This window comes from Patagioenas fasciata, chromosome 21 (assembly GCF_037038585.1).
Source record: "Patagioenas fasciata isolate bPatFas1 chromosome 21, bPatFas1.hap1, whole genome shotgun sequence".
In the NCBI taxonomy this organism is placed as follows: Eukaryota; Metazoa; Chordata; class Aves; order Columbiformes; family Columbidae; genus Patagioenas; species Patagioenas fasciata.
Window position 1 is genome coordinate 10,079,672 of NC_092540.1, and position 27,498 is coordinate 10,107,169.

Here is a 27,498-nt window from a genome sequence, read left to right on the forward strand (position 1 = left end):
TTTGGGAGCACCACGGGGCTGCACACATTCCTCCAAGGAATGGTGCCAGTTGGCCAGGAATACCTTCCAAAGCCACTTGGCAGAGCTGTCGTTACAGACACCAGAACTAAATCCACAGCCATATAGTTTTGGAGACAGGTTAAGAAAATTAATCCTGAATGTATTCCCATTTCCTGAGTATGACACACAACCTGTGCCTGACCAGGGGTGATAAGGAACCCCCAGAAGTCCAGCGGATCTGCCCCAAACACCCCTCTTCCCCTCTGTGAAAATTATTCCCTACATTGCAGACTGAGCAGCCGCAAGCCAAGGCAGCTTCTCTGTCTTGAAACGATGTGCTGCAATTATCTCACAGCAGATTAATGACACGAGTGCTTTCCTGAGGAGGAACAGGTACAGAGCCATGGTGCGTAGTGGTCTGGGAAAAGATGCTACAAAGAATTGTCTTGGCACAAATGCTGTAACTGGGGCAAGAAAAGCGACAAATATCTTTGCAGCACGTAACTGCGACATCTTGGCAGTGCTGTGATATTCATGTGATTAATCTTGAGATCTAATCCCACACCTGCCTATACACAGAACTGAAACCGGCAATATGCAATTGCCATTTTTACCCTTGCTCCAAAGACTGCAGAATGGCTCTGCTCTGTGTGTATTTATTTATGAGTGTTTCTCCACTCACCTGTACAGCAACCACAGAAAGGACCTCAACTGAGATCCTGTTAAATTCATCAAAACAGCCCCAGGCTCCCGTCTGGGAAAGGCCTTTGTAAATATTCCCACAAGACTGGAAAAACAGAACAAAAACAAAGATTACAGGAGTGAAATCATAAATGGAATCAACTCCAGCAAAAAATTGATTTTATTTCCCAGCCTGTTTATTTATAGCAATTTACAGTCTATTGTGGGTATTTAGAAAAGTGCATGGAAACAGCAGGCACAACTCAATTATAATATTTATAGCTCTGCGCAGCTTGCCACTTTATCTGCTAATTGCACTTTCTCGATATATCTGTGCACCAGTTTCATTTAAAGGTCACTTGTGCTGAATTACTGATGGTCCCGTTTCCTGGGAGAGCCCATAAGCTAAATGAAATATGATCCGAGGCTACCAAAATCACTGTACCGTGCCAGACTGGCAGAGAGCAAGACTCAGCCTAATGATTCAGTGCTCTGTAGCGGCTGAAGGTTCACTGTGTTTTGGGTTTATTCTGGGAGAGGATCCTGAGAAAACCAGGACAGGTCCCTCCCCGTGCCAGGGGCTGCCAGGTCGCGAGCACGCCGAGAAGAAACGACCAGGGTCCAACTATCAGCACAGCCTTGGTCTCAACTGAACAGACCAACATTTTTGAAGAATTACACATGAAATCTAACTCCAGAAAGGAAGGGAAATGCATAATGAGGCAGAGAAGATAGTTCGGGTCTCTGCCTCCTGAAGAACCTTGTGCAAATCTTAGAGAAGGAACGGGAGGAGAAGGAAAAGGCATTCAGCTTAAAGGAGTGTAGCAGGGATTTGGAGAGAGGTGATCACAGAATCCCAGCCTGGTGGGGCTGAAGGGACCTCTGCAGATCCCCCAGTCCAAGCCCTGCTCACGCAGGGTCACAGAGCAGATCACACAGGTGGGTCCAGGCGGGTTTCAATGTCTCAGAGAAGGAGACTCCACACCCGCTCTGGGCAGCCTGGGCCAGGCTCTGGCACCTCCCAGCAAACAAGTTTCTGCTCGTGTTCAGATGGAGCCTCCTGTGTTTCAGTCTGTGCCCGTTGCCCCTCACCCTGGCGTTGGGCACCACTGAACAGAGTCTGGTCCATCCTCTGACACCCACCCTGAGATATTGATCCATTGATCAGATCCCTCTCAGCTTCTCTTCTCCAGCTCAACAGCTCCAGCTCTCTCAGTCTCTCCTCACAAGAAAGAAGCTCCAGACCCCTCAGCATCTTTGTAGCCCACTGCTGGACTCTGTGCAGTTATTCCTTCTTAAACTGGGGAGCCCAGAACTGGACACAACTCCAGATGTGGCATCACCAGGGCAGAGCAGAGCGGAAGGAACAACCTCCCTTGACCTGCTGGTCATACCTCTCCTAATGCACCCCAGGTACCATTGGATTACTCTCATCCTTCAGGTTTGCTCGGGCCCTGAGCATCCCCAGCCCCATGTGACCGCACTGCAGCCGAGGTGGGAGCCATACCTTGTAGTCCATCTGCTCGGAGCAGTTAAACACGTACACCATGATGCCCAGGGCTCGCCCCAAATCTTTCGTAGTCTCCGTCTTGCCAGTGCCCGCAGGGCCTGCAGGTGCTCCGCTCATGGTCAGGTGCAGTGACTGGGTCAGGGTGATGTAACATCTTTCACAGTGAATGATGAATGAAAAAAGGAAATATGTCCAATAGGTCAACTGTGGGCTGCAGGGCAATAGCACTAGAGCATTGCACTCAGCAGAGCCTCTCCTCTGAAAAGCTGTACGTGAGCAGGGGTCATGTCTGAGCTGAAAGCCTTCTTGGCATTAATTACCACCTCTGCTCAGCTCTGTTTTCTCCAAGAGATACTCATCTTCCACCAAGGTCTGCCCAAACCTCTTCATGTCCAGCTTGTGTTCTCTCTGGATCCTCATACAACTCATGGATATTGGGCACATCTCAGGCAGTATGAGAAAAGGACAGCTTTTCTGGAAGACCTGTCACTGACAGAAACCTGCTCAGGTGGCCTATGAGTGAACCCAACTCAAAGCTGCAGCAAGTCCCAAAGTTTCTCCATCATGTTGATGATGGACACTGGGGTGGTGTCCACATGTGAGTATCTATACTACCTGTATAAGCCACAGAGGTGTAGTCAATATAGCCAACAAAACCTGATGATACCTGGGGGCTTGACGCAGCTGACTAACACAGGTGACTAGAGCCACCTGAGATGCTCTTGGTTGCTGAAATGTCACATAGGGTGGAGAGATATGACAAGGGGTCCATAGGAGACTTTTACACTTCTGGATTGGCAGCTGGAAGCCAGGTGGGACAACACAGAGTATCTCAAGAAACCCTAGGTGTCCCCACTGAGGCAACCAGGTAGATGTCTGCTTCAAGATGGGATGAAAGCTCTCTAGACTCACCAGCTTTATGGACTGCGGACATCTTGCGCACAGGAAGACACCCACAAGTGTTTTAATGTGTGAGCTGAATCCCACCCAGGGATCTGATGTACAAATTCCCCAGAGGGTACCACCAAAAACCAGATAAGAGTTAGAGCTCGACCACTGGAGTGCTGGGACATGGAGACAGAACAAGAGGGATACAGGTGTCTGAACTAAATCCATCTTTGGTTGGCATCTCTCTCTCTACCTGTGTGGCAAAGCCCAGCTATGACATTGTGTCCCAGGGACTTACCTGTCGGTCAGCGGAGCGATCACAAGCCGAGGGGTATTGCCAAGGTATTCATAGGAGTACAGGAACTGGGCGTCACAGATGCTGGCAAAGCAGCGCCGTTCCTCATCTGACCATCTGTGCCGGAGCTGTGACAGCCAAATGAAGGCCTGGGCATTGTCCACCTGCAACACACCCACAAACACCATCACAGGAAGGCCGGGGATGCCAGACACATGCAGCTCGGGGGCCAAAATAGCGACTGCTATAAAATTTTCATGGGGGATGACTGGTCCTCACTGCAAGGCAGGTGTGGTGAGGAAGGCCGCCTCCTTGCAATGCGGTGAGAAATGTCACCTCCCCATCTCCCATCAGTAAAGGGGAGGAACCAAATTAGTGACCACATTGGTGGGAGAGGAAAAAATTAATGGCCAAGAGAAAGAGCCTTACAAAAAGACTCCTGAATAGATTTAAGAAGCAGCAAGTCATGAAGAAGGTCTCATAATGCAACCAGAGTGAGAGAAGGAGCAGAGGCCATCTAGACAAGGAAGAGGTTGCAGACAGCACCAAGGAAACAGACTGGGGACAGGTGGACAAAGACAGGCATGGCCAGCGCTCTCTGCACAACCAGCAGGCAGGTCCAGATGCATCACTTCACCCCAGGCTGGACCGAGGCACCACTGAGCCCAGCTGAGCCTTGAAGACAGAAACCCTGTGAGCAGCCTGGCTGCCTCTGAGATGACACAGATGAGGGAAGAGCCACAACCCAATACATTCAGGGCATCTTCCCACCCACCTGCAAGGCTAAACACTTGGCATGGTGTCAGGGACAGGGGAGTAGTGTGGGAGAGGTGTTGCAGGAGAAGGGAGTCCCACATAAGTCCCTGTGGCCCCACACCAGACAAAGGACGCTACAAAGAACAAAGCTTGAATGCTTTTTCTTACTTTCTAAAGTCAAAACTGAGACTGAGTCCAGCAGCCTCCCAACACACCACCATCATCCACCAGCACATGTCTTGGCACCAGGACGCAGGGCCGCGCTCTCACTCCTGGTGTGAATCTGCAGCAACTACAAGTTGGTGTTGCAGGGCCATGACACAGCACAGCTCTGCAGGCTTACAGGGGCTTTCTGCACACTTACTACAAACATTGTAGAAATAAATTTAGTCATACGTCTCCCACTGAGACCGGCAGTGATCTGAATGGCCAGTGGTTGGGCCCCCTGAAGCCCCCTCTCCAGCACCCACAGAACTGTGCTGAACTGCCAACACCAACCTTCTGTGCTATCATCTTTGCCACCACATCCCGAGCATGCACGTCGATGGTGCAAATGGTCATGATTTTCTGTCTGTCGCCCTTGGAGAGCTGCCCGATCAGCATGGTAACGAGGGTGTTCAGCTGGGTCACTTGCTTCTTGTGATATTCCTTCATCGCATTCTCGTAGCCTTCCTCCACCCTGGCAAAGGCAATCCCAACCTCGGTTGTCCACCAGATCTGGGTGCAGCAAAGCGCCACCTAGGGAAATAGGCTGGTTCAGTATCAGGGAAAATACCAAAGCTTCCTTATGTTCAAGAGTGTCGGATCCACAGGGAGATCAAGGATGAAACATCCGTGACATGAAATTAAGTATTTTTTCATACAGTAGTCACAGCAGACAGTACAACAAGGATCTGCTCCATGACATTCATTTAAAACACCATATCAGTGATAGACACATTTAGCAGCTAGTTATAAGTAAATCAGCACCTTTCACATGCCTGACACAGCAGAGGAGGAAGAGTTGGAGACCACGAGGTTGTCAGAGGTGCATCTGAGGGGCTCTTCACTCTTATCAGGCCTCACCACTTTGCCTTCCTGCTGCACCTCTCACTGCTCTGGCTGTACAGACTGCACTGCCCAAGCCCCTGGGCTCTGTCACCCAACCAAGAGCCCCAACCAGAGCATGGAGCTCAGCCTGAAAACTCCATCAGGAGACCGCCAGGATAAAGGACAACTCATCCTCCCTCTCTCCTGGATAGCAAGGTGGAGGCCAGAAACATGCCTGTCCACAGCTGCTGAAAGAAGGGAAGGGCAGGACTGATGGGGAACCCAAGAGCTACCTTTCCACGAGCCAGCCTGAGTGGTGATAAGAAGCAGTGGCAGATACCTGGGCAGGATAGTCAAAGAGCCATTGTTCCCTTGGTTTTTCCTCATAAGCCATGACGGCTTCTGTCATCTCATCTCTCACAGTAGCCCTCATGCTGTCTAGTACATGACTGAGCCAGACTTCAACCTGGAAAAGAGATTAAATCCCAGTAGCACATTTGCTCTTCTTAAGTGCCTTTGGTAATTAGTGAAGATAGGAAATGAGGCAAGCATCTCAGTTCTCTTTAGACTGGACATGAGGGAAAGGTTCTTCACCCAGAGGTGCTGGACACTGAACAGGCTCCCAGGGAGGTGTCACAGCCCCAGCCTGACAGTGTTCAAGGAGAGACTGGACAACGTCCTCAGACACACGGGGTGACCTGTGGGGTTGTCACTGCAGGGACAGGACTTGGACTCCATGATCCTGGTGGGTCCCTTCCAGCTCAGGACATTCTATGAGTTAACCAAACCTCACAGCCTCCTTCAGACTGGGTAGATTTGGCTAATTCTGGTACTGTAGGATTAGCATCTACTTCCAGACACCAAGAACAGAAGACAGATTTTTTTCTTGAACTCTAGCTACAGGAGGAACCAAAATGAACTCCGTCAATGAATAATTTGGTCAGGTGTGTTCCACCTCCAGGCCATGACAGAATCCCTGGTGGGATGTGGGCAGTCTGCCAGCAGCAGAAGAAAGATGCTGCCAAACTTGGGAACACAATTCCTGCTGAATTTCATATTTCACAGGCAAAGCCCTCAACAAGAAGACAGACTGAACGCAGCAAGCTCCATTGCTGGGGAGCTCAGTAGCCGGTATTACGTACTTTAGCTTCCTGTAATAGACCGTGCAGAAAGGTGAAACTACCAGGATAGATAAGCTGAGCAGTAGCTTGATTCTTACATTTCATACTTTCACTCGTGGTATGAAATAATGAAGACTTGAGAAACAGGTAAAAGGCCTTCTCCTGCCAAACACACCCGTGCAGAGGTACTATGGAATAGCTTAGTCTCTTTTCAGTCTGCATCCCCTCCCTCACCGAGGATATTTGTAGCAAGCTTTAAGACTAACCTTCAAAAGGTCTTAGAAAAAATCAAATTAAAAACCTAGTCAGAAAAACGGCACAGCTCTTTCTCTCACAGTGGACTGCGACATCCACGTCCCCCCTTAGTGAGGACCTATCCAGAGTGACACGAAAGGTTGTGGTGTCAGGAGGTACTAAATCACCACCTCTTCCAGCTTTTCTCATGCACCAGGGGAGAGCAGTGAAGCTCTATGACGTCTTGGCAAGGGATCTCACACGAGGGGCAGGGGAGCAGACTCCACCGGACAGTTTTGATAGACAAGGACTTCCCTCTCACCTGCCCACTGCAGTCCCAGGGCTCGCTGAAGCTGACGTACTCCTCCTCTCTACTGTACATTCCCAGGCCAACCCTGGTTGGCTTTTGCTCAGAGTCCAGCTGGAATTTCATCCTGGCCAAGCTGTCAAAGAGTTTGGAAAGATGACGTTGCACCTGCAAAACGGGTTGTATAAATAAAGCAACCGAGATAGGACGAGCGGAATGGAGATCACTATACATGTCACAAGCAAAATCATGTTAACAAAATATCTTGGATATTTAGGTAGCACCACATCTTCTCAAATGTGGCCAAGATACTGCCAACAAAAGCCTCTTGCTATCTCTTGTAATACTTCCACCTATTTCTACGTAATTTAGAAAACAGACATGCCTTAATAAATCATGTTTCTCCATTGGGAAATCTTCCATACAGAGCAAAAGCATAGAAAACATTGAAACACCTCATGACTCCTACCCCAAATTTCCCTACATGTAGTGATGAGAAGTCTGTAGCCATTTCTCCACCTCATCCTATTCTCAGCACAACGTGGAGTTTTCTTCACTATGAACTTTCCTGTTTTTCCACTACTAGAAACTGATTTTGTGCTAGTGAAATATCCTAAATTCTCTTTCATGGAGAAGAAAGATCTTTATTTCTGCCTAAGACCTATGATAAACAGCCCAGACCTCCTATAGAACAACCATGTTCACCAAAAGCACTCTTCCAGAAGGAAAAGAATAATTCAGTTCTTTCCTGTTCACCTCCATCTGAGTCTGCAAAGCCAACAGGGAGATGCTGTGGGCTCTCAACATCAGCATCTGCCTGCTGGGAGCTGAGCAGGTCACCAGCACTTCTTCCAGACCACTGCGTAACACACAACTGCATCACTGCGCGCCCCACGCCAATGAAGGTGAGATTCTCCTAGGATTGACGTCCCCACAGAAAGGGGAAGCTCCCAAAGCAGTCCCAGACAGGAGCTGCCTCTCTCAATTACAGCAGAGAGGTAGAAAAACTCCCATAGGGGAGATGAGAAATGAGGGAAAGGGACCTGGGGGTCCTGGGGACAGCAGGGTGACCATGAGCCAGCACTGGGCCCTTGTGGCCAGGAAGGCCAATGGTACCTGGGGTGGGTTAGAAGGGGGTGGTCAGTAGGTCAGAGAGGTTCTCCTGCCCCTCTGCTCTGCCCTGGGGAGACCACACCTGGAATATTGTGACCAGTTGTGGCCCCTCAGCTCCAGAAGGACAGGGAACTGCTGGAGAGAGTCCAGCGCAGCCACCAAGATGCTGAAGGGAGTGGAGCATCTCCCATGTGAGGAAAGGCTGAGGGAGCTGGGGCTCTGGAGCTGGAGAAGAGGAGACTGAGGGGGGACTCATTCATGTTTACAGATATATAAAGGGGGAGTGTCAGGAGAATGGAGCCAGGCTCTCCTCGGTGACAACCAGTGATAGGACAAGGGGGAATGGGTTCAAACTGGAACACAGGAGGTTCCACTGAAATTTGAGAAGAAACTTCTTCTCAGTGAGGGTGTCAGAGCCTGGCCCAGGCTGCCCAGGGAGGTTGTGGAGTCTCCTTCTCTGCAGACATTCAAACCCCCTGGACCCCTTCCTGTGGAACCTCAGCTGGGTGTTCCTGCTCCATGGGGGGACTGGACTGGATGAGCTTTCCAGGTCCCTTCCAACCCTGACATTCTGGGATTCTGCGTGAGATGCCCAATGCTCTGATGCTTTCAGAGAAGGAAGGGTGGAGGTGGATTTGTCCATCTAATTCTGACTCACTGACTCACAAAGAACTACAACCCTCCCTCTCATGAGCTGTGCTGCAAGTGGACGCAGCTTCTCACACACATACAAGCAGGGCCAAACCCTGGGAGGTGCTAAGTGACTCTGAGAAGCACAGGGCACTCAGCATCCCCCCAGATCACAGAATCATTTTGGGTGGAAGAAACCCTCAGGATCAAGTCCAGCCATACCCTAGCTCTGGCACTAATCCATGTCCCTAAGAACCTCGTCTAAATGTCTTTTAAACCCCTCCAGGGATGGTGACTCCAGCACTGCCCTGGGTAGCCTGTTCCCATGCCCCACAGCCCTTTCTGGGAAGAATTTTTTTACAATATCCAATCTGAACCTCCCCTGGCACAACTTGAGGCCATTAAGCGTATCTTGAGGCCATAAGCTTATCTCTTTTCAAACCGTAAGTAAACCGTAGAAACTTTTTCTTACATGTAGAAGCTTCTGGTCACAAATCCCCAGCTGCCCCTTCCCAGACCCTGTCCAGTCTGGAGGGTTCGGACACAACCCCAGCACTTGCTGCGATCCTGCTGCCAGAGCCCGAGCGCACCTGAGTCTGCACAAGTTCAGCACCCAGTTCACGAGGATAATGTCATTGTGTATTTAATCCTCCTTTAGGAATCATCAGACTTTGAAACTACATTGGGAAGGCTGAGAGTGTATCTATGTATGATACTGCTTGACATTTACTTTGATTTTACTGCAAATACTTTTGAATAACAGAAAACACCAGGAATTTCTTCTTACTCAATAGAGCATTTCAACACAGTATCTTTGCTTCCTGTGGTTTTTTTTTCCTCTTCATTTTAAATATCAATCAACTATGTATTTATGATACTCTGTGGGCTGAAATCACCCAGCAGCAGACACAGATAGAAGCAGCGTTAAAGGTTAGAGGTAAACAACAGCATTTCCAAATACACATGCAAACCTGCTCCATTCCTGTGCTCACATCAATACTGAAAATGGTGGAAAGCCTGAAGAAAGTGAAAATACTCGCTACCAAAAGACAGAATTAGGACTTTGTTCATCATCCAACACTCGCCTTTTGCTGTGAACGTTTTGACTGGTTTTACGCACCAACCTCTGAATAAAAGATGCGTCCCAAACAAGGCCAAGCAGAGCTGTGCAGGGGTGGGTGGCAACCCAAGGAAGTCCTGCCTTGGCCACAGCCACTGTCTGACCACCAGCTGTCTTACCTCTTCCAGGCTGTGTTCTGCTCTTCCCCTGTGAACAGGCCATCCCAAAGACCTTTGCATGGGGGAAGGAAGAAGTGGCTGACTAGCAGATGTCTCCTCTGCCTAAAAACAGAGACGTCTCCAAGCCCTCGGTTGTCAACACTGTCACATTTGAATGATCGGTCTGTGGCTCTTTCAACAACAGATGCTGTTTGCTGGCATCCCAGCTTGGGGAACCAAGCTCAGCAACAAGTTTTGGCTGAGATCCTCAAGAAATGGTTTCCCCCGACCTCACTGTATCCCAGCAGAAACAAACCCACTGTTTTTATGGTATCAAGAACATAGCTCTGCTCTGTGCAGTGCTTTCAGAACCATCTGCAAGCATCACCAGGGACAGATGGGACAACATACGGTGTGCGCATTGCCTTTCAGAGACGACAGATGAAGGCCAGCAGTGAAAGAGTTATTGTTAATCCAAGTGAGGGTGGGAGAAAAGGCACTCAAGAAAGGATAAGCTACAGCTGAGTCCCTAGACAGCATCTTCCACCCTGACATTACTGACAGCTGGAAAATGTGAAGGTGACATAGTGCAAGGCTTACCAGCTGTGGGTTGGTGCCATTGGAAAGAATATCCAATAAATCTGCTGAAGAAACAAAGTAAAATCTGGGAAAGGCCAATCTTTTCATGTCCAAATATTCAGCCAAAGCCTTCTCACACAGGGACAACCTGGGGAGAAGAGCAGAAAAATAGAGCCCAGGACAGGCGGGTGAATATCCTTTAATGTGTCGTGCTACAGTTTGGGTTATCGAGCAGATTCTCCCCTCCCATGGGGAAATGCCAGACATGAGCTGAGCCTGCAGGCTGGTCCTTTACAGCATTTTCCAAATAGATAACAAAGCACATAGTAACTCATAGATCTCTCTCCACTCCCAAGGGTCAAACAGACAAAGAGTCAGAGAATCCTCACCAAAAAGCAGAAACACAGGTGGAAGAAGAGGCTAGAAAGGCTTTGCAGTCTGACTTACTGTTTTAGACAAGCTCTCAACTGCCACAGGTGATTTCACACTAGGATGAAAGCTTCCAAAACTGCTTTTATTCTAATGAGCACATTTTAAAGTCTGATTCAAACCTACTCAGCTTTTTGTGCTTGTGAAGCCTGAAAAGAAACTTGTTTGCTCCGTTCTAAAATGAATCTCTCAGTGTTTACATGTTAAACTGCTGCTGAGCTTTCAAAGTTCATAAATAACACGCAGTTAGTCCTCTGTGGGGAACACGGGCCTTATCTGTTTAGGAAGTAAAATTAGATCTCTATTTTAAATGGATAGTTATTACTGACACAACAGCTATCACGTTAACTTGTTAGGTGTGTTCCAGGTAGAGTAGCTCATATGTTAGGTGAGAACTGTATCCATCTCTGGACATTAAGGTCTTTCTCAGGGAGTTTAGTTATACCATCTGTGAAGGGTACACACACCAAGATAATTTTGTTAATTAAAGCACATGGGATCAGCTCTGCTGCAGATATCCCTGCTTGGACTGCTAAATAGATATTTAAGACACCAAATTTGGGGTGGCAGTGAGGCCACATGTTATTAAAACCAACTGAGTGCCTAGCTTTGTATGTGTGCAAATCAATATTCAAGATAAGAGTTTGCACATACGCAAAGCCAGAATCCACCTTGGGGGCTTCAGGGTGATGGATCATGAATAAAAAGACTCAATGTGTGAATGCAAAGAACGCACAGTCCAGAAGGAAAGCCTTGGAGCACAGGTTAAACCAACTTATTAGAGCTGATCCCAGTCTCTGACAAAATCCTGGGACTGAAGTTGTACCTACCTACTCTGAATGTCCTCCAGTTGTTGGGACAGACCTGGTTTATTGGTGGCCTCAACCACATTTGGGGTTTTCTGAGTTTCATAGGCCAGTTCTTTAAAGTCCGCATCAATCCCTTCAAAGCGTTTGGAGTCCTAAAAAGCAACACAAACATGTTCATGGTAAAACATGGATTTTGTGCTAAAGGTCTCCATCCTCTGGGTGCTGTCTCTGGGTTGAGGGGAAAACCTTCTGTCCAGTGCAGACAGGGACCCCTCCACCATTCCAGAATGGCTCTTCCACTGACTTGCCTGAAACTGGTCTTCAAACAGGCACTTGCCTTCTTGTCACTGTATCCCAAAGGGGTTGTGGATAAAGTGCTCCATGCAGGAGGCAATGTCTAGGACCAACCATTTTCATGGGATTTAATTCCCCTTGGAAAACCTCATAAATCTCTCTCTCCCATGTCCAGGTGAAGTACCAAGTTTCCCTGGCTGCAGCAGCAGGAGATGCTCCCACACCGTGGAAAGGCTCCCAGCCCCATGCGAGTGCACTCCTCCCCTCCTGCTACAGCACAGGAATCCCAACACCCATCCACAAAACGGGTATGATGACTCTTGTAGAGGAGAGCCCTTCCTTGCCTTCAATGAGGGTATGGAAACCCCACCTCAGCACCGGAGGCCCACATCAACAATTATGCTCCATATCTAACAGGGACTCTGAATTTCTGGAGCTAAACACTGAAGAATAAAGCAAGCTATGTTCAAAACATCTCTGCTCCTCCCTTCTTCCCAGGTCAGGCCTCCTAAGTGAGGCGGGACACTGAACAAGTGTTCCAAGCAGTCCAGGTAACACTTCCACGCTACCCTGTGTTCAGCCCCAGGAGCAAGGCTCCATCTGGAAGGTTGAGCCCTCCCTACACTCACGCCACAGATCCAGCTCCAGGTGAGCATCCCACAGCCTGTCAGCACATCCCCCCAGCCCTGGATGCATCCTGAGGGTGCTCAGCTACAGAGACTTTGAGCTTCAGTCTTTCTTTTACGGAAGAGAAGCTGCTGACTGAGCCACCTGTGTCCCTGGAGCCAAGAGGGCCCCGTGTCCTGGTGCATCCAGCACAGCACGGCCAGCCGGGCAGGGAGGGGATTGTCCCGCTCTGCTCTGTGCTGGGGCGGCCTCACCTGGAGCATTCACTGTGTGCAGGGCTGGGGACACAGGAGAAAAGGAGATAAAGCTACTGGAGGGTGTCCAGAGGAGGGACATGAACTTGGTGAAGGGTTCGGAGGGGAAACCGTATGAGGAGCGGCTGAAGTCCCTGGGTTTGCTCAGCTGGAGCAGAGGAGACTGAGGGCAGAGCTCATGGGGCTGCAGGTTCCTCAGCAGGAGCAGGAGGGGCAGGGCTGAGCTCTTCTCTGTGACAGTGACAGAACCCAGGGAACGGCAGAAGATGTGCCAGGGAGGGTCAGTGGGACATGAGGAAAAGGTTCTTCACCCAGAGGTGCTGGACACTGAACAGGCTCCCAGGGAGGGGTCACAGCCCCAACCTGACAGTGTTCAAGGAGAGACTGGGCAACGTCCTCAGACACATGGGGTGAATTGTGGGGTGTCCTGTGCAGGGACAGGAGTTGGACTTGACAATCCTGATGGGTCCTTCCAAGTCAGGACATCCTATGGTTCTATGGTTCATACCACTGCCAGACAGCTACTGAGATGCAGACAGCTGCCCAGCAGGATGCAAATGTAAATCATGATGCAATTTCATACATGACATTAGATAGCTCCTGGATATTAAGAGCTTGCTGGCACATGGTACAGCCTCAGGGCACTGGTTATCAGCACCTGTATATATTGCCCAGTGAGCGAGGTGTGCCCAGAATCATAGAATCATTTAGCTGGAGGAGACCATTGAGATCACTGAGTCCAACCATAACCTAAATCTAGTACTAAACCATGTTCCTCATCTATACATCTTCCAGGGATGGTGACTCCATTGGGCAGCCTGTTCCAATGCCCCACAGCCCTTTGGGGAAGAAATTGTTCCCCAGATCCAGCCTCAGCCTCCCCTGGCGCAACTTGAGGCCGTTTCCTCTGCTCCTGGCGCTTGTTCCTGGGGAGCAGAGCCCGACCCCCCCTGGCTCCAAGCTCCTTTCAGGCAGTTCAGAGATCAGAAGGTCTCCCCTCACCTCCTGTTCTCCAGCTGAACCCCCCAGGTCCCTCAGCCGCTCCCATCACACTTGTGCTCCAGCCCCTCACCAGCTCCATTCCCTTCTCTCAACTTGCTCCAGCACCACAAGGGCTTTCTTGGTGTGAGGGGCCAAAAACTGCCCCCAGGACACTCAGCACAGCGTGCTCTCTGAAGCAGATGGAGGAACAGTCCAAGCAGAGCAGAGTGCAGGGTTGGAGACAGAACAGTGTGTTGTCCAGGGGTCAATGGGCTGCGCACATCCCCTCGTGGGTGTTCGTCCCACAGTGGTGCTGTCAGCGATGCTGCTCGTGAACAGGGACGGGGGTCACACAGCCAACTGTGGGTCACTCGTGAGTGAAAGGCAGGTTCCTCCACAGGGCTGCGAGTGGTCCAGCGGGGCCAGGAACAAGCTTGGAAGATTTTCTAAATAATCAAGAGAATAGGGAATAAGACTGGAAGCTGGACTCAAAGACAGCCCTGAGGAGGTCACAACCCTGAGGAGGGCATCAGTGACAACTCTGCTCAATTTTCTGAAGCTGAAGTGGGAGAAGAGCTGCTCTCCTGCTGCACCAGCACTGGAGGCAGGGAAGCGGATACTGCAAAGCTGCCTGGTCCAGCTCTGATTTGACAATTTGCACCATCTGAGTAATTATCTCCGTCTTCTCCCCTCCAAGGAAAGAGGGAACATGCCTGTACCACTGAAGGAAGCCAGCAGCCTCCTGCTCAGCCTCCAGGAACTCTGCATCTGCTGTGCAATGGTGGAGGGGAGGAAAAACAGTTTCTCAGCAGGGTTCAGGCACAACCAACAGTACAAAAACAGCCTGGGGCAACACTGGGGAAACTGCTGTAGCATTAAGGGAGCCTCCAAGAAAGCAATGCAGCAAGAGAACAGTCCTGCTTGGGGGAACACGGCAATATAGACAACCTTCTTCTGTGTAATGGAGGCTCTTCTTCAACGCTTTCCACACAGGAAAAATAGGATTTGGGATTTCATACCTTAGGAAGCTGTGCCCGTATATCTTCTGAGCCTATGAATATGCTCTCCAAGTGAGACCACGTACGCTGCACTTCGAACCAGAGAGAAATGACGGAATCTGTTGTGGACAGCTTCCTCTGCCATATGGACACTTCCTCCAAGAAGAAAGCAATACATTTGGATGTCATTAAATTCTGCAGCTGCACCTGGTTGTCTTCTAAAGTTTCTATGAGTTCCTCGTCTGACTTCAGCAACGGGATGTTCGTCCGGGGGTGAGGCTCATACTGAAACTCCATGGTGCTCCAACTCATTTTTAGCTCCTTCAGGACTTTCTCCATACTCATTTCTCGTACCGCTTTGTCCACAATGCCACGAACCTCATCCTCAAAGTTATGGAGGTTGAGCTTCAGGAGGTCAGCCAGCGTGGTGTCCGAGTCCATCACAAACCTCACACCCGTCACCTGCATCAGCTGATTCCAGTGCCTTTCCCTAATGGCGGGATTTTGAAGTTCTGCCACAGCTTTCAGGGCCGTCAGCATGTTCTTCACCTTGCTGTCCAGCCCAGTGAAAGCATCCCACGCCCTCACCTCCTTATCCAAATTCCGAATCTCTCTTGCAAACTTTTTACACTCCAGATCCATGTTTTCCACGTTAATATCCGCCCATTTGGTGGTCTGCCAGTCATCAAGGCAAGTGCCCACAAGGGAGATCATACCCCAGAGCTCTTTGAGAAGACACAGCTCCTTTCGGCACTGCTTCAGTTGTTTATAGTCTGGCACTATGACTTCAAACAGACCAGCTGATTCATAAATCGAGGTCATGGCTGACTCCATTTGTTTAATCTCAATGTGCTTTGTATCCAGCAGTTGATAAGGCTTTTTGGTGTCAAACCTAGAAAGAAACGTTTATTCTTCATAAGTGATATTGTAACAACTTCTAAAGAAAACATAAAACAAATGGTGCCTCTGAGACACAAAGCAGACATGATACATCTATAGTACCCATTGATGGTGCAGCCACATGGCACTGCTGACAACCCCTTTAAGCAATATTGTGCACTCAGCATCCAGATTGAATCTCTTGCTAACACCTTACAGTGTTTGCAGGGACAAAACACCCAGGGCATAACAGATACAACACCGTGAGCAGGTAGGAAATGTATGCAAGGGTTCAAGAACACATCCTCAGGACACTCCGAGATGATCCCATGAAGCTTTTCTTCCTCAGGGCTTCTCTGATGTTATAATTTCACTGTACCTGAATGGTGCTTCTTTCCGAAATCGCTCTCTGAACCTGTGTTGCTCAACATCAAACGCCGCACAGCTCTTGCGCACAACTGTCATTTCGTTCGCCTGCAGAGGAGCCACATGCTGCTTCACAGCTATCGCCAGCTTCTTTATATTGTTCCATTTTTCTGGCAGCTCCTGCAAGCAAAATTTAAATGACGGTAGGCAGTATTTGCTATTTGATATAAGATGTGACTGATCTGTTTATGGACAATCACAGAACAGGAAAAGCAACAGATTCCATGCCTAAAACTGCAAGGAAGTTTTGTTGTGATGCAAAAGCTAAACACAATTTGGGATAAAACTTATCAGTTATCCACAATTTTGAAGACGAATGAAGACTGAGACTTTAAAACTGACTGCTCTGATTGCAAAAACATGTTAAATAACTTCAGAAGAAGGGTCCCAGACCAGATCCTGGGCTCCCAGGATGGCTCGGTGGTTGAGAGAGCACAGTTCTCCTGACACCGAGCCCAGCGGGACCCAGAGCTGGCTGGGGGCAGGAGGGTGGGCTGAGGATGCAAGTTCATCAGATCGTCCGGCTTCCCAGAGCTAATTCAGAAACAGAGCCTGGGACATTTCCAGCCAGCTCTTGGAGCAGAAGATATTATGCCAGAAGGACTTCTACAGAGCTTTCTGGGGCAAATCCCTCCAGCCTGCCTGTATAATATTAGTACTAAATAAGACAGTTTCTTTCTCAGGACTGCATCCAAGCTGCTGGTGCACAGCACTGCTAACAATCCACCCTTTGCACCTGGGATTTTATTTAGAAAGAGATTTGATTTCTTCTCTTCTCACTAGACTTCTCGAGCCAAATCCTCACCCCAGACAGTGACACCAGCCAGGGCTCTGCTGTCCTCAAGTCCCACAGCTTTGCTCTCCCACTTCCCCAGGTACTGTGCCAGCCTACAGGAAAGACTTTGGGCTTCTTTTCATCCCAGTGCACATAGTTGAGAAGACTAATGGAGATGCACCAACACTATGCAAAGAAGCGAAATAACCTGGAGGCAGCAGAGGCGGCCAGAGCAGGGCCAGTCCCTCCTGAGGGGTCTCTTTCTGGCACTTCATGTTCCAGTCTCTGTAGAAATCACTATCCATGACCATAGCAGGGCACACATGGAGCTGCTTCCTTGTCCTTCTCATACAAACTATCAGCTCCAGCCCATCCATCTTCATGGCCATGGAGGGAGCGGTACCTGGAGGAACTTACTTTGGTTTTCCTACTGTGTACAGCAGTGAATGAATTATTCAACTATGTGTTGCTGTCACTTGCCAGAAAGAACGAAACTGTTTTGTTATCTCCTACATCTGAATGGCTGCCCTGCATACCTCATTTCTTCTGTCAGAAAAATAGATCAGTTGTTCAAATCTACACGCACAAACAGGCACCAAGCAAGCAGCTCTTGGGCAGAGGAATCAGCAGAGCTGGGTTCCCCATAGCACCATTTTTTATGCTGAACTGAAGCTGCTGTAGCAGCCAAAACATTCATTTAATGCAGCTCTTCTGTTTTTCAGGGTGTCTGTAGGAATCCAGTTATCTTTAGGACCCTTACCCGTGTCAGATTTGGTGATACAACCATCCGTGGATCACGGCTGCACCAGCAGAAAACTGGGGGATTGCTAAACCCCGCTCAGGTCCCATCCAAGCCTGCAGCAGAGGGAGGAACTTCTCCCCAAAAAGCTCTGCCTTAAACCTGGTGTCCTACACAGAGCCCTCTGCACACAACGCCCCGTGACTAAGGGGTATCCATCAGTATGTAGCCACACGCTCCTCCACCGTAACATGGTGACTGCTGCCAGTTCCCCAAGGCTGGCTGGGCATCCCACAGGCTTTTCCAACCTTCACCTCATGGTCCCCTGTCCAGAAATGAGAAGAATTCCCCAAAGAAAAATTGATTCATCAGGGCCAGATGTGGAAAGGTGCTGAAATACTTTCATAACGTGCTCCCAGTGATGTCCTTTGGGTCAAGCAGATTGGGTGTTATAGACCTAGTGGAGGACTGAAGTCCTATGAGAAGGCGACTCCTCTGCCAACATTATCCTTCCCATCTCCACAGTTGCCAAGAACTGGCTTATTTAAAAATAATTATAATTCAAACTAATTAACAGATGTATTTGAAAATGCATTAATTTTTTTCAAGAGTAATCGCTGAGAGTTGGAGCAGGCAATTCTATGTTTTTCATACATAACAAAAGGCTTAATCTCTGCTTTAAAAGAAAAACCTCAATATAACTCCAAAATTTAGAGCTATTAAGGCACATCCCACAATAGTAAAATACTATCCACTGAGGCCCTCTAATGACAGGGAGTGGGGCTTTAAATATTCCTGCAATGCTCTTAAGCTCATACTCTTTGACGCTGGCTACTTGGCAAACCGCCGTGTCCACCGCAGCTTTTCACCCACCTCCAGTTGCTTATAGACTTCCTCCGGCAGCTCTTGCTCGTACGTCTTCAGCAGTTCGACGGTTTGCTTCAGGGGCTCGAACGTGGCATCGGTGACACTGTGCCTTTCCTTAACGGCCAGGAGATGCCCCATGATCTCCACCAAACCATCATAATCGCCTTTTTCAACCTTTTTGCTCAACCATTTGTCAGCAGTTTTTATGAACTCGTCCAGGTCAGACAAGCTGTAGAACACAAAACAGGAAAGCACCAAATGAGAGCAGTTCCTACCGGAATCATCCAGGCAGCTGGACTGGCACGGAGAGGGAAAGGCCTGGCTAACTCTGCCCATCACATGGCAACATGCTGAGGGCATCAGAACCACAGTTCATGCTCACAGGGATCCATAGATGTGGTACAGCTTCCTGTGAGGAACGGATAAATGGGTTGGGACTTCACAGGTTGGAGAAAAGGCATTTGAGGAGCACAAGTCCTACGAGGAGCAGCTGAGGGAGCTGGGGCTGTTCAGCCTGGAGAACAGGAGATGAGGGGAGACCTGATCTCTGCAACTGTCTGAAAGGAGGTTGGAGCATGGAGGGGGTTGGTCTCTTCTCTCAGGTAGCAAGTGATAAGATAAAATGGCCTCAAATTTCTCCAGGGGAGGTTCAGATTGGGTATTAGGAAAAAAATTATTCACAGAAATGGCTGTCGGGCCTTGGAACAGGCTGCCCTGGGCAGTGGTGGAGTCACCATCCCTGGAGGGGTTGGATAGACATATAGATGAGGTTCTCAGGGACATGGGGTAGTGCCAGAGTTAGGTTATGGTTGGACTCTGTGATCTTGATGGTCTCTTCCAACCAAACAGATTCTATGACTCTATCCTATGATTCTATAAGGGAGACCTGTGAGCTCGGGTCTGTGGTCTGAAGAGAGTGAATTTGAAAGGACAGTTTTCATGTCATCTCTTCCAATACAAGAATTCAACAAATGAACCTGGTAGGTTGTAAAGCTACAACAAACAGGGATTCTTCTTCGCACGCTGCCTTATTTCAGAGGGTAAGTCTCTGCTGCAGAAGGATGCAGATGTTAAAAATTCACAGCGGTTCAGAAAAGCAACCGAACATTTGTGGGAGAAAAAAAAATCCATCCAGGTCTTTAGATACAAAGGTACAACCCATGACTCTCAAAGTCCTCAGGTATGAATGGTTAGAGACAAGGAGACTATTTGGGGGAAGTTTCCCTACCTGCTTCTTGATCTCACCAGCTGCTGGACACTGTTAGCAGAGCTTGATGGGCTCCTGGATCTTTGGTCCTTTCCATTCTTCCCTTCTCAAAACGCTTACTTTTGAAGTGCCCGCTTAAATTCTGTGGATGCTGCTGGACCAAAACATAGCCCTAAACACTTCACCTATTAAAGACTAAACTGCTGAGTCAGGAGCTCTTAATAAGAACTCCTAAATGCCTGTTCTAACCTATGCAAAAACCTCTTTGCACAGGAATTATCGTGCTGAAAAGAACACAAGAGATCACAGCAGCCACCACACGCAGCAGCCTTCACTAGTACATATGTCTGTAAATATTTCTTCGTAAGCATCCAAGCCCTGTGGCATCCTTCAGCTGCTACTACTCAAATAAATCACCTAACACATCATCCTGCAGAGACCAGGCGGCTGAGCAGCTATTCAGAGCAGGGAACACATGTTAATTCAAAACTTACATCCAAAGCTCCTCCTTTTTGTAACCTTGAAACTGCCTCCCCATGACTGCTCATGCCAGGCAACCCAAATTACTTTTTTTACAAAGAGTGCACTCAAAAGAGCACTGCCATTTAGAAACGGAGCAAGTATCTCATGGCATTAATGCAGCTTTACTGATGGCAAATTCAACAAAATAAGCATAGAGCCCTAGAAGAGATTAGATTAGTTGGACCAGGATGAACAGACAAACAGACATCCTGTCCAACACCACACAGTAGGTCGTAGGAGCATCAGCTCGCAGGATGTCGATGGTACCGAGTTCGTGGAACTGTTTGCACTTTACACACTCAGCTGGACCAGCTGCTCCCAGCAGAGACGAGGGGATGAAAGTTAGCAGAGATGCGATGGAGCTGGCAGGGGTGTGTGCCCCCTCCTCTTGCTCCTGTATTAGCCTTTTGCTTATCAGTGTGAAATGATAAAGCCCAGCCAACACAAGAGAAACCCACTTTGGTTCTGGGAAGAAGAGGTAGAACGGTTCCTACCTGTGCATGACGTGGTCCATGAGATGCTGCTTGAACACCAAGCTCCACCGTTTAATCACATTCAGCAGAGACGCTTTGAAAGGCCGAGCATCAACTTTCATCCAACTCTGGAAAATGCTGATGGGCTCGATGCGATTCACCTCCTCATAGATCTTCTCGTAGGAGTCAATCTGCTCTCGGAACTGCTGCAGCGTGGGAGGTGACTCAGGGACCCCGTTCTCTGCATGGGCCTCGATTTCTGCCGCAGTGAGAATGTGCCCGTAGAGGAGGAACTGGCGGAAGAACTCCTTTCTGTCCTCCCCGTACAGGTAGGAGTAGTGGTCGAAGGCACTGCGGTAATCACAGCAGGCCGCCATCACGGCCTGCACACGCCCCATCAGCTCATGGCGCATGTCGGCCAGGTCAGCCGTGTCCTCCATGTCAGCCTGGAGAGAAGAGGAGAGGAGCTCGCAGTGATGCGGGGGCAGCGTGGCACCTCCTCACTGCCACACAGCGTGAGGGAGCTCCACAGCCACGGACCTGGTAGTGGAGGAAGCCGCTGTGCTCAGCCAGCCTGGGCACCAGCGATGAGATCCGGTAGATGTCGTTGAGAAGACCTTCCACCACGTCGTAGAAGCCATCGTTTGTGCCAGGGTCCAAGGAGGGTTGAAATATCAAATCTGGGATCACCAAATCCAGCTGCACCTCAAACAGGGGAGGAAGCCCTGCCTTGGGATCTGGTAGGGAAGAACAGAGGTGCCAGGTTATTTTTGAAGGGGAGAAAAGTGATCTAGAGCCACCACTAACATCCCACCACAAGACACACACATGCCCCACAGGGACACCAGGCAGGTGGGACACCCACTCGCTGGGTCCAGTGACATTGTGTCTGCATACAACGCAGAGGGGAGGCTGCCAAACCAGCTGGTGTTCTGGTACCCACAGGAGATACTGGAGAACAGATGAGACACAAGTGATTTAAGGACCGGAAAAATGCTGTGGAGGGAAGCCTTAAAGAGACCAGGCTCTTCAGCTAATCAAAAGGGAGTCTGAGAGCTGAACAATTACAGCGCATAAGTACTTAAAGAGGAGAAAAACAACAGGAACCAAGAGGCTCTTTAATTTAGTGGAGAAAGGCATGAAAAAATAAAACACCAACTGGTTTCACAAATGTGAAATTATGTGCTTGTTTTTAACAAGATGGTGAGGAACTGGATGCAATTCTCCAGCTCAGTGTGCCTCCACATCCAGGAGGGAAGCGTTCTGAAGATGTGCTTTAGCTGGACACAGCTGCTCTCAGCAGAGTGACCCTCCGTGGCAGCCTTAGGCAGGAGCTCTGCTTTGGTGACCCCTCTCCTCACTCCTCAGTGATGGAGGTTTTTCTTTCATGTCTTTCATCCACAGAACCAACTCTTGAGACTCTCCACAAACGAAAGGTTGTGTCACCTTGATGCTTTGTGCATGGGAGGTCAGGAGATGGCTGATGCCCAAGAACAGACTTGGAATGATGCCTCAATTTTGTCTGTTCACAAATCCCAGCAAATGGTGCACAGTCATCTCTGTCCCTTCCCTTGAGCAAGGCTTTGCTCCAGTGACCAGGGGACAGAGTTACCCTCTGAGTCTGGAGGCTCCTCCAGCACTTGCTGTAGACAATGCAAGAGGCAGAGTAGAAAGACCACCACAAGTCAAAGCACAAAACAGAAACTTCCTTTTGGTGAGACTGAAGATGGTATCACGGCCAGAGCTGAGGAACCAGCAGTTACCTGTGCTTTCGAGGAGGTACTTGAGTGAGCACTCAATGGCAGTGAAGAATCCACCCAGAACTATCTCATCCACGTAATCCACATAGGCCTTCCAGATGTCAGATGCTGGGTCTGCAAGTAAGAGGCTCTGGTTTTCCTGGAAGAAAAAGACGACACTTTGAAATACAGCGGGGCTGAGTCTGTCCTACAAGAGCTGCCCACAGCTGAGGACTCATGGCAATGAGCACACAGGTACCAGCCCTGCGGGGGGAGAGAAACCAGACAGACGGATGTTGCTGCTGGTAGCATGGCCACAATTTTCTCCTTCTGTCAAGGGCTGCTTTGTCATCTGAAGCAACTCAAAATAATCACAAGGTAAAAATGGAGTGCGTGAGAGACTTAGCAGCCCTGCAACCTTCTCCTCCCTCTTCTCTGAGGCCAAAGGGCTCAAGGGTGCTTTGCAGACCTGGGCCAAAGGCTCATCCCAATGCATGAAGCCTCAGTCCTTGTGGCCTGTATAATGTTAGCTTGGGTGGATGAGTCCTTCCAAGTGGACTGCTTACACCTCTGCCCTACAAATGGTCATCTCAAAACAAGAGAACTTTAAAATTCAGAAAAGGGTTTTTAAATAAACCAAGTGAAAATAGTTAAAGATTGGGATCAGAAGACAAAGGGTTGGCTTACAGCCTCCCTTCTCAGCTTATTGCGTTCCTTACCTCCAGGCAAGTTCACAGTCAGGAAATTCACGGTTTTCTAGGCCACAGAATGGCCCCATCCTTCTTGCGTCTCCTCTTCCACACCCACAAGACCAGCCTGGGTATCCATCCCCTGCACCTCCCAGGCTCTGCCGTGATCCTGTTCCGGCCTTGCTATGCCCTCTGAGGGCTCTTTCTCCTAAGCCTGCCAGGGGCTCTCAACACAGGCACGGGCTCAAAAAAAACGTAAGGTCCAGCTTGCAGTCTGCTGCCAGGGGTTCAAAGCTGGCTGTATTTCATCTCTGGGGACACAGGAGAGGGTGCCATTCCCAGTGGCATGGCAGCTTGGCACACATGAGATCATAGAATCATTCTGGTTGGAAGAGACCCTCAAGATCATCGAATCCAACCATAACCTAACTCCACCACTAACCCATGTCCCTAAGAACCCCATCTGTACATTTGTTAACACCTCCAGGGATGTGACTCCACCACTGCTCTGGGCAGCCTATTCCAAAGCTTCACAATCCTCTCTGTGAATTATTTTTTCCTAATATCCAATCTGAACTTTCCTTGGTGCAACTTGAGGCCACTTCCTCTCATCCTATCTCTTACTACTTGGGAGAAGAGACCAACCCCCTCCATGCTCCAGCCTCCTTTCAGACAGTTGCAGAGAGCAAGAAGGTCTGGCCTCAGCCTCCTCAAGATAGAGTGGCATTGCCAATTGGGCTTGAGTCAACCCAGAGTTGCTGCTCCCCAACTTTACACATCAACGCTGAGTGATTAAACTGTTAACAGAGCAAGCCAGGGCTCTGGTGCCTTGCAGACTCACCTCCACATTTTGCTGACACAAGAGAAAGGGGAACTTCACAGGACTGAACACTATGGGAATGCCCATTTGAAAGCACCACCCCCTCTTCACCGTCCCATGCCCTTGTATTTGACAATGCCCCCTTGTCACTGGTGTTCTACTGAACCTTTACTCCAGAGGCCTCATCCTGGTGCAAAAGGGCAATGCAAGCCAGCATCTCACTGTCCTGCCTGTGCTTGTGGGTGCACGTACCCAAACTCTCTGTGCTCTTCTCTCAGCAGCCTCAAGACTCACCTGCTCAAAAGAAGACCTGAACACCCAAGGGAAACACAGCAGACCAGCTCTTGGCCCCTTTGCTGCTGTTCCTCCAGGTTTGACCAGCACAGCAGGACAGAGGCATGGGGACATCCTATTTTGGGCCACGGTGCCTTTCCCTCCCCAGGACCTTCATGCTGCTTTGCAGTTGGTCCTGCCCTGTGAGCCACCAGAGCAGCGGTGCCAGCCCTTCTGCCTTGGCCACAGCCCCATGTTCTCTCCGGTCAATTTAGGAAGTGTTCCCATCTTTTGGGTGTAGCTGGAGGTGGTTGAGCCTGTCACAGCTGTAGCAGCAGGACAACGTGGGCATAGTAAAATCCTCGCCGTGGGTTCAGAGGGTACAGAAGTGGGTCAGAAGCCCAAGGCTGAGTGCAGACAGTGAAGTAAGGTGAGCAACAAGGGCTCAGTGTCCCAGAGAGGGTCAGCCCAGTCTCTCCAGAGTCCAAGGCCAGATGGTGACCCTCAGGAGTGGGCTGGACCTAAAATCCATCTGCCTTCCAGCCAAGGTGCTGTCCCTGACACGCTAAAACCTCTGGGCAGGTGAGGCGCAGAGATTTGGGCTTTCTCCTGCTCTGCAAAGAGGACTCTCAGCTCTGGCAAAGCCACTGGAAAAAACCCAGGGTTCAGACAGCAGCTTTTTTCTTGTTACTCAGCTTCTCCCTGGACTGACAGCGTCACCTCCTGCTCCCACAGAGGAACAACAAGCCTAAAGCAGAAAGGTCAGCCACAGCCAGCTGCCTCTCCATTTTAAGGTGAATATTTCGGAGGAGTTTTTCCTCTGAGCAGGATCCCAAAGCCTGATGCACGACTCCCCTCTAGTGGCTTCACAAGAACCAGGACTGGGAGCCAGACTGGGCTGCATCGGCTCCCACTCCTGCTCCAAACTCGGTGCCTGGTCAGCAGCCCCGCACACTCAGCTGTACCAGCTCACCCATCAAAGTATTCCTTCATCAACAACAGGTAAGTTTTTCAAATGAGTTAAGGGAGTTAATTTTAAGGTGAAGCAGCTCTGGACATTTTCACCAGAGCGGAGAGACACCCAGAGCCTATGAAGAGTCAACAAACCCCTGGAGAAGGTCCCCCCTCACCTTCACCAGCAGATGAATCCTCTGCCCTGACTCTCGGACAAGGCTGTAACGCCGTTCCAGGCGGTCCTGACAGTCCTCCAGGCTCAGCAGCGATTCTCTTTTACAATCTCTTCTCACAAATATGGGCGACGCCCACGATCCCACGATGGTCTGGATCTCCTCAACATTGTTTTTGGCTTTCTGTATCCTCTGCTCGAGGTCATGGACATCATCCATCACCATGGAGATGTGATCCCAGACACCTGGTAAAAAATGAGATGATTGACTACTTTTTTTCAGAGCTGCATGGCCAAGCTCTTGTGCACTCTCCATAAGACTTTTCCCCCACGGTTTCATGTATTTCTCACCCATCATTAACACAAGAGACTTACCACCTCAACCAAAAGAGTCACTTCTAGCTCCCTCCTACCCCAACAATCCATGGTACAGCTGCAGCCTCTGTTTTCTGCCAGGAGCACCAGCACCGTGGGGACGTCTGACACTTCCCCCTTTCCCGTACCCAGATTTAATCTGCTACCAGAGAGAGAACAAGGACAACAGGCTGAGTGTTCCTGCCACTGTCACTAGAGCAGGGACCCACAGCCCCACAAACACAGGCTGTGACAGCCCAAGGTACCAGCGAGGGCTGCATTTAGATTCAGGGAACTTCATCTGCAGGAAAGTCCCTTCATCTTTGTTGTGCAATGGAGAAAGAGTTTTTCAGCATGAGGAATTCTGCTTTGCAAGTTCCCAAGGGAGGACACTTGTTCCTGTTCATACCACAAGCCTGATGACAGAAATATATATTCCAACAGCGAGCAGTTTGCTTTCACCAAGAGGAAACAAATTGTCTTCCTCCATTCTGCTTTGCAGTTAAAACTGATCAAGCAAGAACACTGGTTAAACCATCCCAAAGTCACGGTGCACAAACCTCACCACTAACCACAGTATTTCATCTGGCTGGAAAGGATAACGAGGTGGCCCTGGCCCCCACCGGGAGAAGTCTGTCCCAAGCCAGATGGCTGGGCCAAGGGGTCCCAGTCCCTGCACAACTCAGGGAGAAAGCAGTGCCTTGGGGACACAGGGACATGACCACACAGTGGGTCACTTGGGCTGGCACGGGCAGGGAGCAGACTCTTCAACCCCAGCCTTGCCAGCTCTCACAAACCCCAATCTTGCCGTTTCCTCAGCATCACTGCTTACAGGGCAGCCTCTCTTCCCCAAAAGCCCAGAGGGAAGCTGAAGGGATCAGGATCCTGTCCCCAGCCCAAGCAGATCAAGGTAAGATGGGAAGGAGCAGGCAGGCTGGGGGCTGCCCTTTGTCTCCCCAGTGCTGGCTCTGCTGGAGAGTCCCCTGCCCTGCTGTGAACTGTCACTGGGAACCAGGTGATGGAGGCTGGGGACATGGGAGGAATCTGATGAGACCCAAGTGAGCAGGTTAACCATGAGCAATGTGCCCTGTGGCCAAGAAGGTTGATGGTACCTGGGCTGCGTGAGTAGGAGTGTGGCCAGCAGGTCGAGGGAGGTGAATCCTCCCCCTCTGCTCTGCACTCGTGAGGCCCCATCTGAGTGGTGTGTCCAGTTCTGGGCACCCCAGTTTAAGAAGGACAAGGAATTACTGGGGAGAGCCCAGCGGTGGCTACCAAGATGCTGAGGGGTCTAGAGCATTTTTCTTCTGAGGAAAGGCTGAGAGAGCTGGGGCTGTTGAGCTGGAGAAGAGAAGCTGATCAATGAGATCAATGGGATCAATATCTCAGGGTGGCTGTCAGAGGATGGACCAGACTCTGTTCAGTGGTGCCCAGCACCAGGGTGAGGGACAACGGGCACAGACTGAAACACAGGAGGCTCCATCTGAACATGAGCAGAAACTTGTTTGCTGGGAGGTGCCAGAGCCTGGCCCAGGCTGCCCAGAGCGGGTGTGGAGTCTCCTTCTCTGAGACATTGAAACCCGCCTGGACCCACCTGTGTGATCTGCTCTGTGACCCTGCGTGAGCAGGGGGGTTGGACTGGGAGATCTCCAGAGGTCTCTTCAGCCCTCACCAGTCTGGGATTCTGTGAAATCCTGTACGGCCTCTTTTGCCCTAACACAGAGCTAGCTCACCCTCCATCTTCCAGTTGAGTGTTTCTTCTGCCTTCTTCAGCTTCAAGTTAATATCCCACAGCTGCTCCTGTATGAGAGGGTATTCGACCTCCAGGACTGTCTTCAGGACCTTGTTGTATCTGTTCA

The 27,498-nt window shown here is 49.8% G+C and overlaps 1 protein-coding gene across 1 annotated transcript; it reads right to left on the reverse strand.

Moving 5' to 3' along the window:
• Nucleotides 1-576: 576 nt before the first annotated feature.
• LOC136110808 (dynein axonemal heavy chain 9-like) lies at nucleotides 577-25,514 on the reverse strand. The gene is made up of 13 exons (XM_071817746.1): nucleotides 25,293-25,514; nucleotides 22,405-22,540; nucleotides 21,182-21,378; nucleotides 20,663-21,087; nucleotides 18,446-18,668; nucleotides 16,012-16,178; nucleotides 14,775-15,645; nucleotides 6,837-6,989; nucleotides 5,500-5,625; nucleotides 4,629-4,868; nucleotides 3,378-3,538; nucleotides 2,189-2,345; nucleotides 577-787 (listed from the first exon to the last, which is right to left on the reverse strand). The coding sequence occupies exons 1-13, from the start codon at nucleotides 25,512-25,514 to the stop codon at nucleotides 611-613; spliced, it is 3,255 nt and encodes a 1,084-aa protein (XP_071673847.1). The 3' UTR covers nucleotides 577-610.
• Between the last annotated feature and the right edge of the window lie 1,984 nt (nucleotides 25,515-27,498).